The following is a 15,945-nucleotide window of genomic DNA, read 5'->3' as shown; positions in this document are numbered from 1 at the left end:
AGTCCACTCTCCTTTCCAGGAAAGCCCATCCTGTCATCAGAAGTACACACAGCTCAGGAAACCTTTAAAAGGGATTACATGAGCCTGAATCATACCTCTTATTGCCCACACCTGCAAACTAGAATAACAGCCCAATCTGAAGTTTTCCTCTTCCTTGAGCATGCAAAGGCAAAATTGTTCACACAGGGCACCGGTCACTTCCCATTTCTACTGTCAGCATTAAAGTGCTTTGTACTCCCACAAGCCTGGAAACCTCCTTCAGCAACACAGTAGCAGGCTCAGCAATGTTGGGAGTGAAATAGATACATGGAAAAGAGCGGGCAACACCTTAATCTTGAAGGTTGGACAGGACAATTCAGAAAAAGATAAAATATCACAATAAAAACACTGAATTGTATTTATGCAAAACAACGCAATCAAAAGCAATAGGTACTGGACTCTTGCTAAAAGTTAGGCCACCAACACCACAAATGAGATGACAGTGCTTTACTGTCAGTGATACTATTTTTAGTTATGCCATAAATAATCCATTTTATATATTCATTGAAATATCCTGTCATCTCTGTGCTGCTTGCATAAATGCACAGTGCAACAGTTTGGATATTTATATTTGGATTAAGAATGTTACTGTTTAACTGAAATGATTAATGTTTAAACAGTACATTTCTTCCAGTTGTCAAGTTATTACTAAAGGCAACTTGCAAGTATCCCATGTAAAAATGACAACTGAAAAGAGCTGGTGCTCGCAGATGACTAAAGTTTCTTTTCAAGTATTTAGCATTTCAAACTCACCTATTTTCTTGTGGTTTGTTTTTCTCTGGATTCTTTTAAATCATCCAGAGCTTTATATTACTTAGTGTACTATTTTCTTGGATTATGCAGAGACAATAGTGATATCATTCATATGGTCTACATTAAAGTATGTAGCTAAATAGGAATCATTCCTCAAGAAACAAGATAAAGAAACTTTCCAAAGTTGTCGTTTGGTACAGTAAGCACATCTTTCTTCACTTACATATTTTTAAATACCAGGAGATGATCTTTAAAGTGAGATACATTCAACCTGTGGCACTCTTTCTCCATATCACAGCTGTTGCATTACTTCTCATTCTCAGCAAAAGGAGAATTATCAAAGGAACCTGAGCAATGTGAATGTAAGGTTAGTGATGCAGAATGTGTGAGGCCTCCTGCCCTCTTTGGCCCCACCTGTAATATTTACACCTGCTCAGCATGCAATGGCTACACCAAGCAGAGGAGAACCAGAAGACTGTGTGACTGGAAGAAGCAAGAATCGCATCCTTAACTCAGATCTAAAAGTTTGTTATTGCTAAGTCCCATGAGTCCAAGAAATGTGATCAGCCCTCATCACAAACTGGGAAGCAGTCAGATATGTCCTTTGTTGCAAATCTTCAGATGTGTAAGATACATAGCTACTGCAAAGGTAATCCCACCCACTTCTGGGGAGCGAGCTACTTGGTTAAAGTTGAACATAAGCTAATAATGTGATGTTAAGTAAATCTAGATTTATTAATGGAGTGCATCACTGCCTGTGAGACACCAATTAGATAACGGCGTACGCTGCACAAAGGTTCTGAGTGGTTAAGCAAAGGAGAAATAACAGAAATCATGGTAACCTTTGACTGAACATTTTAAAAATTGTTGGTTTATGTAGGCACAAAATACCAACCAGGTCATAAAAAAAACCCTGAAACTTGTCCTCCGGCACAATTATGACTGTAATGAACCACTTCCTTTTCACCTTTTGTGCCTACACAGGAGGCATAGCCCTTTCCCAAGTTTTAGCCCTTTGCCAATTATGTTCTTTGCAGATGCAAAATCAGATCCTTCTGAAGACTTACTACTCAAAGTTTTTCTGTTTTAACAATATGAGACAAGTCCCCAAATCAGACAACTTACACAGGTGTACAGAGGAATTTGTAGAAAGAAATCAAGATTGTAAGAATAGTAGCACCATCAATTAAAATTGCCTGGTACGGACTACTATATGCTCTTACTGTCAATGCTTTGTTTTTGTTTAATCATTGGACTGATATTTGCTAAATACATGCCTTTCACAGGCTGACTGGCAGGGGGGAGGCAATCAGCCTAAAATGCATCTATTCCTGAAAACAGGCAAATAAACTGTTTAAAAAAAAAATCCAGTGAACTTTTCTTCTAAAAGCTGTTATTCTTCCAAGTCATCTAGAGGACATAACTGATACTTGGCAGTAAAGATGGCCTCTGTACTGAAACAAATCTCTGTCAGCATAATTAAAGTTCAATTTGGCTAAGTAACAGGGCTTTGGAAACCATACATCTTACACACTCACTAGAGAGCTCTTGCAGTTAGACAAAGGATTCCACAAACCTCTTAATCACTAATTCTAAAATCCTTAATCAGTTGAAGCTGGAGTTAAGCATTGCCTAATCAAGCTGCCCTGTGATGCTCAAGGATGCTCTATATTCAGGGCAGAGAGTGCTGGAACTGAAAACAAGATTGTCCTTTCTGTGTCTCAGTGAAAGATAATCAGATGCTCTACCCTGACCAGGATTTATCCCCCTATCCAGACAGATCTCTCTCAGACTTTCTTGGTACCAAACTTTTGTCTGGTAACCAGAACGTTCCCCCTCTTCAGCCCTAGGACTGTGTTGCTTCAAACACAGTCACAATGGCCAAAGAAAGATATCCTTTCTTCAGCTCCTCTCCCAAATCACACAACCCAACAGAGACGATGCGCTCTCAACTACAGCATCAGGCCAGCAGAAGCTTTCCATTCATTATGACACAGTGTTAGAGGCATTTTCCATGAGTCCTGGTTTGTTCAACAGATTTCTTTTTCTGGGAGAGAAAGAGTCACCTTATTTTAATGCCTTTACTAAAACACTTTTAATCTACCCATTCAGGCAGTGATTACATTACACAGCTAAAAGATATTTTTTAGTCTGCACAAAATATATAGGTACAGTTTTCAAGGGTAAAGGTGACGAAGACTAAGATTGGTGCCACAGTTTAACTGAAGCACCTGTGATACGTAAGAATTGAGCTAGTCACCTTAAAATCTCTGGTCTTAGGGGGTAATACCATTTACTACAGTTGATAAATTGGATCCCACTCAAGGTTGATTCAGGTTTGTCGTTCTTGTCCACAGATATGATAGCAAAAGCTAGAAAGATTATTCTCTTGCTTTAACTCAATTTCTCTGAAAACAAACTCTTGTTTTAAAGATTTTTATGGTTCTTTTTCAGGGCAGAGAGGAATTTTGAGAAACATGTGAGAAACCATTTGGCCATTTTAATAAAGACAGACATTACTGATACAGAAACAAAAAAAAATCAGAGCCTCCAGTAATCTTTACAGATGTAAACAATACCAGCTAAAGATGGTATAATGTGCCACTGAAGCAGAGAAAAGTTACACTCGAAGTTCTGGCCCCGCAAATGTACAGAATGAGGACTAGCAATCCTTTCTTCTACGTTCATTCCCTAAATAGAAGGTGTGCAAATTAATTATTTTAAGATGACATTGATAGAAAGCCCTAATACTCCAAGGAGTTTTGGTTGGATGCGTTCTGCTCTCATTGCCATTACATGGACAGTACACAGATACAAAAGTTGAAGCAAGTTAGAAGTCTTTAAAGAACTGCTGCTGTGCTTTTTTACATTTGGACAAAAGCTGGCAAAAGCCACAGATCCTCACATGATCTCATCACACATTTAGCTAGAAATGACTAATAGACAAAGATTTTGTAAAACCTTTAAATGTCAGATATGTTCAGATCAACTTTTGACAAAAATACTATTTTAAGAACAGAGGTACAATGGCACTTACCACATGGCAAAGAGTTATCCTCTTCTACTGTCTTATTATAGACCCAGTCCTCCTTTCTCCAACGTATAACACCGCTGTCTTCGCAGTCCCGAGATTGCTTTATATTTGCTTTATCCCACATTCTGAACATGTACAGCTCCCCAGTCATACCCAGGTTAGGTGACGTAGCTGTACCTGGCAGCTTTGAACAGCCAAGTATGAACTGCCCTTTTCCAGGGAAATTAACTTTCCCAGTTAGTTTTCTGTTTAATTCTTTTGTTTCATTTATGAATAACTTCATCTCATCATCTTCACTTTTCCACTGGATACATACTTGGTTCCAAGTGTTTTCATAAAGTCTTGCTGTTGTATTTATTTGATTTCCAAACAACCATATCCTCAATTTACCATGATCTCCTGTTAGTCCAAGATGATAATTATCCGCAGAGAGATTGGTGTGAAGTGTTTCGTGACTGTATACAAATGCTGCCCAGGGACTGTTTGAAGAATATAGCTTGAGGTGCACACAGACAATGAATTCTTTCAAGGGATGCAGAGAAATTCTTGATGACATAATCCAAGGATCTTCACATGCAGTCTTAAAGACAGCTTTATATTTTCCTAGGAAATTCTCCTGATCTAAATAAAGAAAAAGGCGGTTTGTAAAATTATTTCATTTTTAAAAGGATCTTCTATATGAATGTTATTCTTCCATATAGTACTGTTCCTAGGCATTTACCTAGGAGTTTTCAAAACAACACATTAAGAAACAACCTCATATCCTTCTCTTTTGCTTTTTTTGTGATGGGGAAGCAGCAAATTTGGAGGCAGTCAATAAATCCTAGCTGCTCATGAAAGCTTTGAAGTAAAACTCATGCATAAGACAAAGGATGACCATGCGGCTCTCTAAGGCAGCACTCAAATGACAAGTAGTAGGCAAAAAGAGAATCACAGATCCTGATTCTTATTCCCAGGACTGTACAGGTATTTTGCATTTAATAAGTATTGGATAAAACACAGAAACAGAGTTAGGAGACTATAGTCCTTATTGCCTTTTCATATTCCAGCCTTGCATCCTTCTCCTCTGAACATGATCATGCTTCTCCATGCCTTTTTTTCCAACCCTGAGATTCTTAAATCCTCTGCTGCATACTGGCAGAGTTTCAGCGAGAACAATATGTTGTGGTTTAACCATAGCCAGCAACTAAGGGCCACAAAGCCATTCGCTCACTTGCTCGTGACCCCCCAGTGGGATGGGGAAGAGAATCACAAAAGTAAGAAAACTCATGGGTTGAGATAAAAGCAGTTTAACAGGTAAAGCAAAAGTCCCTCGTGCAAGCAAAGCAAAAGAAGGAATTCATTCACCACTTCTCATCAGCAGGCAGGTGTTCAGCCACCTCCAGGAAAGCAGGGCTCCATCACGTGTAACAGTTACTTGGGAAGACAAAACACCGTAACTCCAAAAATCCCCCCCCTTCCTTCTTCTTCCCCAGCCTTATATGCTGAGCATGGCATGATATGACATGGGATATCCCCTTAGTCAGTTGGGATCAGTTGTCCCAGCTGTGTCCTCTCCCACCTTCTTGGGCACCTCCAGCCTGCTCGCTGATGGGGTGGTAAGAGAAGCAGAAAAGGCCTTGGCTCTGCGTAAGCACTGCTCAGCAATAACAAAAAACATCCCTGTATTATCAACAGTGTTTCCAGCACAAATAGAAAACATAGCCCCGTACCAGCTACTGTGAAGAAAATTAACTCTACTGTGGCCAAAACCAGCACAAGGTAGAAAATAACCATAGTCTAGAAGAGAGTGAGTTTAAGTACTTCCAGGACATGTGTTTTAAAGCCACTGTTATTTTAAATTTAATCCCATCCAGTCCCCATTCCCTGTTCTCTAACCAGGCATTTACTCGCAGAGACATCTGGTCTGTGAATGTCAAATCTAATGAGATGGTGGCAACTCATTGTCAGGCTCTCTCAATCCTGGTAAAACAAGTAGTGCCAGGGAATACCCCAAACACTGGCACTTGATCATAACTGTTAAGATTTTATACATGTCTCATTTCCTCCATTGTCTCGCTAAGGAAAGTGCAGGCTTTTGTGGCTGTAGATATAAGTTCTTTGGAGGTGACTTTCGTTTTGTGGAAAAATCCGCATTCCAATCACACAATCACTATCATGATTGCTTGCTTTACAGTGCACCTATTGGCAACAAAATAAATCCAAACTAAGAAAAACTCCTATGGGACATGAAATAGAACTACAGAAAAAATTAAATAGCCTGGTAGATCCTCAGCCAGTGCAAGAGAACATACTACTGACACCCTTAAGTAGGTATTTATTTATCCATGTATGCAGAGCTTTTATGTACCCTCCAGAGGAGGTATGTGATTAATCATCGATTGGTCAGGGTTGGATAGAAGGAAAAGATCAGTCAATATAGGAAGAAAGCTTTTCCGTCAGCTCCCCTGTGAAAAGACAAATTTGCAGGCAACTTGGATCAGGTCTTTTTTTCCAAGGTAGGCTACGTTCATAGTCCTAGTTGTCAAGATCACAGCCAGCTCTTCTGTGACATTCTCAACCAACCAGAGCACCCGTTTTCATCAGGCCAATTCTGAACCAGGAATGTGTTCAACTTTTCTGTCTCTTGACAACAGAACTCTAAAACTTCTTTTTCAATAGCAACAAATGAAAAACAGGAGGAAGTTCCTAACTTCCAGGTGCAGCTTCAAAGGTACAAGTTACCAGAAAAAGTTTGAAACACAAAATATATCAATCCAGTTTCATGGAACGTCATTGATAACTGTTGTTGTTGCATACTATAGCTTTGAGACTTCCTTTATGATGCTCATTAGCAGAAACCTATAGGCATCTTTCACAACCTTGAATCACTCCTGAAGTTCAACATACATCATGATAGTGCCATACAAAGCTGTAGACCAAACAAAAAACTCTCAGGGTACAGGCTGAATTAAGGGAAAATCCTGATTTTATAAAGGAAACAGCTAGCTAGAGATACAGTTATTTGCCAACACCTGTGACACAGTCTCTCCAAATAAAAGTAACTGCTCAAGTCTTTCATTATGAAAGCAGGAATTATGCCGAAGGTCTTGAAAGACTTGAAGCAGCTGCTGTTCCTTGGAGAGAATATGTCAGAAGTATACTTGCATGATTCATATACCCTCTGAAACTCCTGTAAGCAATCTTGACCATGCAGAGATGGCCAAAGTGACCAGTTAAGGAAGTCTCCTGACGTAGCTTCAAAACTTGAAGTCACTGTTAACTACGCAGATTGGAAGACTGGAAGTCCATTCCTGAGCAAAAATGTTAATCAAAACTTGATGTACCATCAGAAGACTTGATTTTGGAAGTGAACAAATTCTGAAAGACGCTTGGTTTCATATTAAGCATTAAATCAGTGTTTATGTGACAACAGGGAATTATTTAAAGGGCTGCAAAATCCTATTAAGTTCTTTAGCGGAGTTGGCACTGTAACATTGTCAAGGCAGTCAGAGTGGAGATAACCTTGCAGGTGAAAACCGTCTTACCACACGTTATCAACAGAAATGATGCAAAATGAGATCAATTCTGCTGATGATTCTTCTAGTCTGCTTTGTGTCATTCAAAAAGACTGCTGTTAATCAGTATGCAAGGCCTGACGAATTAATTTAAACTAACAAAAGAGTTTACTTAGAGGGGTCTACCCTTCTGGAAACTGGAAAGTCAGGTTCACTTTGCCTTAAAGAGTTTTAAAAAAAAAGTTTTAAAAAAGAGGTGCCAAAGTTAAGAGAATAGACATCAATACAATCTGAATTATTACAAGAAAGGCTTGGAAAAATTCATAAGGTTTGTCTACCCAAAGAATGATGAAAAAGCACAAAGGAAATCATAACCATGGTCAGAAAATGCACTTCACTGTTCCAAGTGGCACACACGCAGTACAATGTTAAATTAGTTAGAAATTAACTACCAACATCATATTGGCTAAGTCTGTTTGACATGTGGGTGGATGCAACATAAGTAGGAGATTACATTCCTCTAAAACTTTTGGAAGTTCTATTAATCATCACTTATTTTCTCTAGTAATGGTACTCGTGGGCTGCAGCCCACCCTTGACTATAGAATCAAGGAGCTGGAACTGGCTGCGCACTGACAGTGTCATCCTGGGCTTACAAGTAGCTCCCTTGGGTCCAGACAATACAAACCACTTTCAGAAGCCTAGCCATAAACACACCTTTATCACCACTGCACAGAAACAGTAGCACAGTACAAAGAATGCTCAAAATACCTCCAGAGTAAGAAAAATAAGCAAAAAATCACAATTTGGAATCAAGGAAACTCCATGCAATAGAAATTGTGGGCTGACTTTTCAATGTCGTTTGCTATATTTGGGCACATAACCTCTTTCAGAAAAGCAAATTATTCCTTCTTAATATATTTATCTCTAATACATGCAAAAGCTGGGGGTTTTGCTCTCACTAAAACTAAGAGCATCCTCTTAATAAGTGTGTTCTCTTAAGCCCTAAAAGAAATCCTGAAACGTACACACATACTTCCATTTAAAACAAACTTTGTAAGAATGACAAGGTAATGCAAATGTAAAACAAAAATGTAATCTCTCTTTTTTCAAACATTTTCAGATAGTAATAATTGATATCTTACCAAGAGATAGCAAACTAGAAGTAGACTTACAGGAGCAAATCCTCTGAGTATAGAAGCACCAGTGTTATTTTCTTACCTTACTAATAGCTACTGTATCAATATAATTGAGCATTAATACAGTTGAGTATTCTCTTAAATAAAAATAGTCACAAGTTTATGCGTCTGCACAATCTGCCTTTTAACCAGAAACAACCATAGTTATTAATTTCTATGCAAGCGTTTGACACCTGAAACACATTTGGCTTGCTACAGTCCAATAAAATGACATCATAAGAATCTTGTATCTTAATGTGTTCCGCCTAGAGCTCATAACTGTTCTTCATAAAAAGATTAAAATTCTAAAGTTTCTACATGTGTGTCACTTGATTCTGCTGAATGTTTTGGAAATCTGAAGCTAAGAACGGTGTCCCCAAAATGAACCTCATCCCTCCTTTTCATTCACAGTTTTATGTGGATGTCTGGGGATAAACTACACCACATTATCCAGAGTGTCCTAGATATCAGAAAGAACATAGGCAGTTCTCTCTTCTTATTTCCTGAAGAACACAAACACGTTTTGGTACTTTAGATGAGAACTGAGTAGAGATGTTACTGACAGTGCTAACAGCCTAAAAAACAAACGAAAATATAGGGTGGAACCATAAATAAACCCTTTCATCACCTTAGCTTTTCTTGAACGATTACTGAAACTTGCAAGTGGTATGTAGGGGAAAGACGAAATCCCTCTTTGATTCCTTCCTCAGAACTCCAGATGCAGTTGAATTTTCCCTGGCAAAATTCTTGAAGGACATCTGCCCATCTGCTCAGCAGCCCTGTCCTTTTTATTATTCAAAGTACACGAGGTTAAAACCTGACCATCTTAGTAACAGTTTTATCACCAGAATCTCAAATTCTGTCTCAATAAAAGCTTCGTTTCATGAAAATCACTACACTTGGAAAATTAGAATCAGAATTAGCCTAGTCTGCAATTTTATGAATGAAATTTATAATGAAATTTTGTTGCTAGTGCAATGTCATTAAGCAAGCACACCTACCAAGTACATTTGAACTGCAAGACACTCTGATCTTCTAGAGTAAAATAATATGCCATGACAAAGGAAGTTGTTTCTAAAACTAGCCATTAGGTACATGCCAAAAAAACAGTTCTAATTTTTTAATGCTCCATGCACATTAATAACATGATAAATGTATTACACACTATTGATATAAGGAAGTTTTACAAATGACAGTTATCCATGTGCTGTTCAACATCTTTGTCAGTGACATGGATGACGGCATTGATTGTACCCTCAGTAAGTTTGCCGATGACACCAAGCTGTGTGGTGCCATGGACTCACTTGAGGGAAGAGATGCCATCCAGAGGGACCTTGATACGCTTGAGAAATGGGCCAGTGCTAACTGCATGAGCTTCAACAAGTCAAAATGCAAGGTCCTTCACCTGGATCAGGCCAATTCTAGGCACAAATACAAACTGGGCACAGAGTGGATTGAGAGTAGCCCTGAAGAGAAGGAGTTGGGCGTGTTTATAGATGAGAAGCTCAACATGAGCCGGCAGTGTGCTCATGCAGCCCAGAAGGCCAACCGTATCCTGGGATGTATCAAGAGAAGCGTGGTCAGCAGGTCAAGAGAGGTGATTCTCCCCCTCTACTCTGCTCTTGTGAGACCCCACCTCAAATACTGCGTCCAGTTCTGGTGTCCACACCATAAGAGAGACATAGATTTGCTGGAGCATGTTCAGAGGAGGGCCACAAAGATGATCCAGGGGCTGGAGCACCTCTGCTACGAGGACAGGTTGCGGGAGCTGGGATTGTTCAGCCTTGAAAAGAGAAGACTTCGGGGGGACCTAATAGCTGCCTTCCAATACCTGAAGGGAACCTACAGGAAGGCTGGGGAGGGGCTTTTTACAAGAGTGTCCATTGATAGGACAAGGGGAAATGGGTTTAAATTGAAAGAGAACAGATTTAGATTAGATCTTAGGAAGAAATTCTTCAGTACGAGGGTGGTAAGACTTTGGAATAAATTGCCCAGAGAAGTTGTGGATGCCCCCTCTCTGGAGATGTTCAAGGCCAGGTTGGACGGAGCCTTGAGTAGCCTGGTCTAGTTGAGAGGCGTCCCTGCCCATGACAGGGAGGTTGGATTAGATGATCTCTGAGGTCCCTTCCAGCCTATGCTATTCTATGATTCGTATCTATAGAAGGCTTGCTGGCACCAGGGGGGATTCACCTTTCTCAAAGGGGAAAGAAGGTCTTTGCTCATGAGCTAGTGGGGCTCGTTGACAAGACTTTTAACTAGACTTGAAGGGAGAGGGGGATAACATCAGGCTTTATCAAGACAAGCTGAGAGCACCTGAAGAGCAGCATAAAGGAATTCCAGCCACTCCAGCCGGTAAGGCAGCTTCACTGGGTGTTCAGCTTAAATGCCTCTGTGCAAACGCACACCGCATGGGGAATAAACCTGAGGAGTTAGAGATGTGCGCACCCCTGCAGGGCTATGACGTTATTGGCATCATGGAGACATGGTGGGATGGCTTCTATGACTGGAGTGTTGGCATGGAAGGATACAGGCTCTTTAAGGAGAGGGAGGGAAGATGAGGAGGAGGTGTTGCCCTCTGTGTCAATGACCAGCTGGAGTGCATGGAGCTCCACCTGGGGATGGATGAGGAGCTCACTGAGAGCTTATGTGTCAGGATTAAAGAGAGGGCAGGGACAGGTGACATTATAGTGGGGGTCTGCTACAGGCCACCTGACCAGGAAGACCAAGCAGATGAGTTCTTCAATAGATAGGTGCAGTCTCACATTCACTAGCCCTGTTCCTCATGCGGGACTTCAACCACCCTGATATCTCTTGGAAGGACAACACAGCAGGGCATAAGCAATCCAGGAGATTCCAGAAATGTGTTGAAGATAACATCCTTCTCCAAGTGACACAGGAACTAACGAGGAGAGGTGCTATTCTCACCAACAGGAGGGGCTGGTGGGGAACATGAAGCTCAAGGACAGCCTTGTCTGCAGTGACCACGAAATGATGGAGTTCAAGATACTTAGGGTGGCAAAGAGGGAATACAGCAAGCTCACTGCCCTGGCCTTCAGGAGAGCAGACTTTGGCCTCTTCAGGGATCTGCTTGGTAGAGTACAATGGGATAAAGCCATTGGAGGGAAGAGGGGCCCAACAAAGTTGGTTAGTAGTCAAGGATCACCTCCTCCAAGCTCAGGAGCAATGCATCCCAACAAAGAGGAAGTCAGGCAGAAACACCAGGAGGCCTGCATGGACGAACAAGGAGCTCCTGGACCAACTCAAGCACAGAAAGGAAGCCTAGAGAGAGAGTGGAAGCAAGGACAGGTAGCCTGGGAGGAATACAGAGAAATCATCTGAGCAGCCAGGGATCAGGTTAGGAAAGCTAAAGCCCTGATAGAACTAAATCTGGCCAGGGATGTCAAGGGCAACAAGAAAATCTACTATAGGTATGTCAGTGATAAAAGGAGGCCTAAGGAAAATGTGGGCACTCTCCAGAAGGAGATGGGAGACGTGGCTACCCAGGATATGGAGAAGGCTGAGGTACTCAATGGCTTCTTTGCCTCAGTCTTCACTGGCAAGTGCTCCAGCCACACTGCCCAAATCACAGAAGGCAAAGGCAGGGACTGGGAGAACTACAAACCGCCCACAGGAGGAGATGAGGTTCAAGACCATCTAAGAAACATGAAGGTGCTCAAGTCCATAGGACCTGATGAGATGCACCTGCAGGTCCTGAGGGAACTGGCGGATGAAGTTGCTAAGCCACTATCCATCAAATGTGAGACATCATGGCAGTCCGGTGAAGTTCGTACCGACTGGGAAAAGGGAAACATAACATAACATAACCCCTATTTTTAAAGAAAAAGGAAGATCTAGGAAACTACAGGTCACTAAGTCTCAACTCTGTGCCCAGCAAGATCATGGAGCAGTTCCTCCTGGAAACGATGCTAAGGCACATGGAAAAAAACGCAGTGATTGGTGACAGTGAACATGGCTTCACTAAGGGCAAATCATAGAATCATAGAATGGCATAGGCTGGAAGGGACCTCAGAGATCATCTAATCCAACCTCCCTGTCATAGGCAGGGACGCCTCTCAACTAGACCAGGCTACTCAAGGCTCCGTCCAACCTGGCCTTGAACATCTCCAGAGAGGGGGCATCCACAACTTCTCTGGGCAATTTATTCCAAAGTCTTACCACCCCCGTACTGAAGAATTTCTTCCTAAAATCTAATCTAAATCTGTTCTCTTTCAACTTAAACCCATTTCCCCTTGTCCTATCAGTGGACACTCTTGTAAAAAGCCCCTCCCCAGCCTTCCTGTAGGTTCCCTTCAGGTATTGGAAGGCAGCTATTAGGTCCCCCCGAAGTCTTCTCTTTTCAAGGCTGAACAATCCCAGCTCCCGCAACCTGTCCTCGTAGCAGAGGTGCTCCAGCCCCTGGATCATCTTTGTGGCCCTCCTCTGAACACGCTCCAACAGATCTGTGTCTCTCTTATGGTGCGAACACCAGAACTGGACGCAGTATTTGAGGTGGGGTCTCACAAGAGCAGAGTAGAGGGGGAGAATCACCTCTCTTGACCTGCTGACCACGCTTCTCTTGATACATCCCAGGATACGGTTGGCCTTCTGGGCTGCATGAGCACACTGCCGGCTCATGTTGAGCTTCTCATCTATAAACACGCCCAACTCCTTCTCTTCAGGGCTACTCTCAATCCACTCTGTGCCCAGTTTGTATTTGTGCCTAGAATTGGCCTGATCCAGGTGAAGGACCTTGCATTTTGACTTGTTGAAGCTCATGCAGTTAGCACTAGCCCATTTCTCAAGCGTATCAAGGTCCCTCTGGATAGCATCTCTTCCCTCAAGTGAGTCCATGGCACCACACAGCTTGGTGTCATCAGCAAACTTGGTGGCCTTCTAGGACAGGGTTACAGCGTTAGTGGATAAGGGAAGAATAACTGACATCATCTACCTGGACTCGTACATAGTGTTTGATACTGTTCCACATCACATCCCTGTCTCTAAATAAGAGAGACATGGATTTGATGGATGGACCACTTGGCGAATAAGGAATTGGCTGGATGGATGCACTCAAAAGAGTTGTGGTCAACAGCTCAATGCCCAAGTGGAGACTAGTGATCAGTGGCATTCCTCAGGGGTCAGTATTGGGGCCAGTGCTGTTTAGCATCTTTGCCTGCAAAATGGACAGTGGGATTGAGTGCACCCTCAGCAAGTTTGCAGATGACACCAAGCTGTGTGGTGTGGTTAACACATTGGAAGGAAAGGATGCCATCCAGAGGGACCTTGACAGGCCTGAGAGGTTGGCCTGTGCGAACCTCAAGAAGTTCAGCAAGGCCAAGTGCAAGGTCCTGCACATGAGTCGGGGCAATCCCAAGCACAAATATAGGCTGGGCAGAGAACGGATCGAGAACAGCCCTGAGGAGGACTTGGAGGTGTTGGCTGATGAGAAGCTCAACATGAGCCGGCAATGTGTGCCGGCAGCCCAGAAAGCCAACCGTGTCCTGGGCTGCAGCAACAGAAGTGTGGTCTGCAAGTCAAGGGAGGTGATTCTCCCCCTCTACTCTGCCCTCCTGAGACCCCACCTGGAATATTGCATTGAGCTCTGCGGCCCCCAACATAAGAAGGACCTGGAGCTGTTGGAGCAAGTCCAGCACAGGGCCACAAAGATGATCCGAGGGCTGGAGCACCTCTCTTATGAAGACAGGCTGAGAGAGTTGGAGTTGTTCAGCCTGGAGGAGAGAAGGCTCTGGGGAGACCTTCTAGCAGCCTTCCAGTACCTAAAGTGGGCCTACAAGAAACCTGCAGAGGGACTTTTTACAAGGGTGTGTAGTGATAGGGCAAGGGGCAATGGCTTTAAACTGAAAGAGGGTAGATTTAGATTAGATCTAAGGAAGAAATTCTTCACTCAGAGGGTGGTGAGGCACTGGAATAGGTTGCCCAGAGAAGTTGTGGATACCTCATCCCTGGAAAGTGTTCAAGGCCAGATTGGACGAGGCTTTGAGCAACCTGATCTAGTGGAAGATGTCCCTGTCCATGGCAGTGGAGTTGGAACTAGATGATCTTTGAGGTCCCTTTCAACCCAAACCATTCTATGATTCTATATCAGTTGAGGTCCAGAGTAGTGACGGATTGGTATCTGCCAGCTTACAAAACAGCCATGAATAAAACACAAATTGCTGATTCTGTACCTCACACAAAAGCATCACCATGTCAGTTACTCAATTTGTACAAGAACCTTATGAATTTATTTTTCATTTATTTTTACATGAGCATAGACTGTCAAATTCAAATATATAATTTGTTACATGTTTTGGACCTTATTACCTTTTCCCTAGCCATATTCAGATTCACAGCCAAGAGCAATGCAAGAGATGTTCTATGCTCATACATGCACTAAGTAGAGTGAAGCTCAAAGGATCTTGCGGTGTTTGTGTAAGAGCAGTGTAAAAGATCTAACAATACATTCTGAAAATAGTAACACTTCCAGGTCAAAAAAAATAGGAAGAAAGTAATATGTCTTGTTATTACATATTGTGTTTATGTTCTCTCCTCATCCATAGGCAAAAAGAAGTTACTACTGATGATATTTTTATGAAAACAAATACTGTAAACATAGGGTTTGTATATCCAAAGTGCTAGGCAATGACTGTTTCATTTCTTGTTAAAGGCAGTTTTTCCTTCAGAACTTGTCTGTTCTGAATATATTCAAAAGTTCTATTCATAAATACTAATGCTATTTATTTGGGATACCAACACTAGACAAATCAGGAAAAAATTGTCTTACCTTTGCCTGCTGTAGCCAGGAACAAATGAAGTAAAAGGACGGCTAAAACAATCCTGAATCTCAAGAAAATGTCCTGTATTCTGCCAACACAGCAGTGCTGTTTTCCCCAGGCAACCATTCTACGAGAAAAAATAAATAAATAAACCACGGGGACTAAAAAATGTGCAGGTGTGCAGATATTACGACAAATTGTCTTTCCAACCCAAGAGTGTAAATCTTTTCAATCCTGTTACACTATTGGGTATACATCATACAGAAATGCACAAACACTCTGTAGGATATTGCCAAGTCACCAAGAAATAAAGAGCTGTTTGTTGAAAGGAAAAGAACAAAACAAAAACAACCCCAGTAAAACTCTAACTCTCCAAAGACTCACAAATACATCAGAGCATGGCCATGAGTCCTTGCACAAATAAAGCTTTCAACATTTGAAAAACAAACAAACAACAACAACAAAAGACACACACACAAAAAAAAAAACACAACCAAAACCAGCCAGAGCAAGCTTGGAGAGCTTATCTAAAAGCTTTGTTAATCTCAGTAAGCATACAGAAAGCATCTCTTTGGTCTCCTACCCACAAGTTCTATCATTTGACATTTTAATAGCAACACCGTGAACTCCTAAGGAAGAGTAAGAGTTTGATCTTCAATCCTCATCTCATTC

The 15,945-nt window shown here is 41.8% G+C and overlaps 1 protein-coding gene across 3 annotated transcripts in view; it reads right to left on the bottom strand.

The window, feature by feature from the left end:
* The window catches only part of ADGRG2 (adhesion G protein-coupled receptor G2), a 54,466-nt gene extending 39,067 nt beyond the window's left edge, over positions 1–15,399 (bottom strand). For all 3 annotated transcript variants that reach the window (XM_086609087.1, XM_086609069.1, XM_086609078.1), the window contains exons 1-2: positions 15,282–15,399; positions 3,830–4,447 (exon numbers count right to left, since the gene is read on the bottom strand). In XM_086609087.1, the coding sequence (XP_086465213.1) occupies positions 3,830–4,447; positions 15,282–15,399 (736 nt within the window). The remainder of the gene's footprint in view (positions 1–3,829; positions 4,448–15,281) is intronic.
* Positions 15,400–15,945: the final 546 nt, after the last annotated feature.

This window comes from Tauraco erythrolophus, chromosome 1 (assembly GCF_009769465.1).
Source record: "Tauraco erythrolophus isolate bTauEry1 chromosome 1, bTauEry1.pri, whole genome shotgun sequence".
Lineage (NCBI taxonomy): Eukaryota > Metazoa > Chordata > Aves > Musophagiformes > Musophagidae > Tauraco > Tauraco erythrolophus.
The sequence above is the reverse complement of the archived record's forward strand: the minus strand, read 5'-3'. Positions and strand labels throughout refer to the sequence as shown.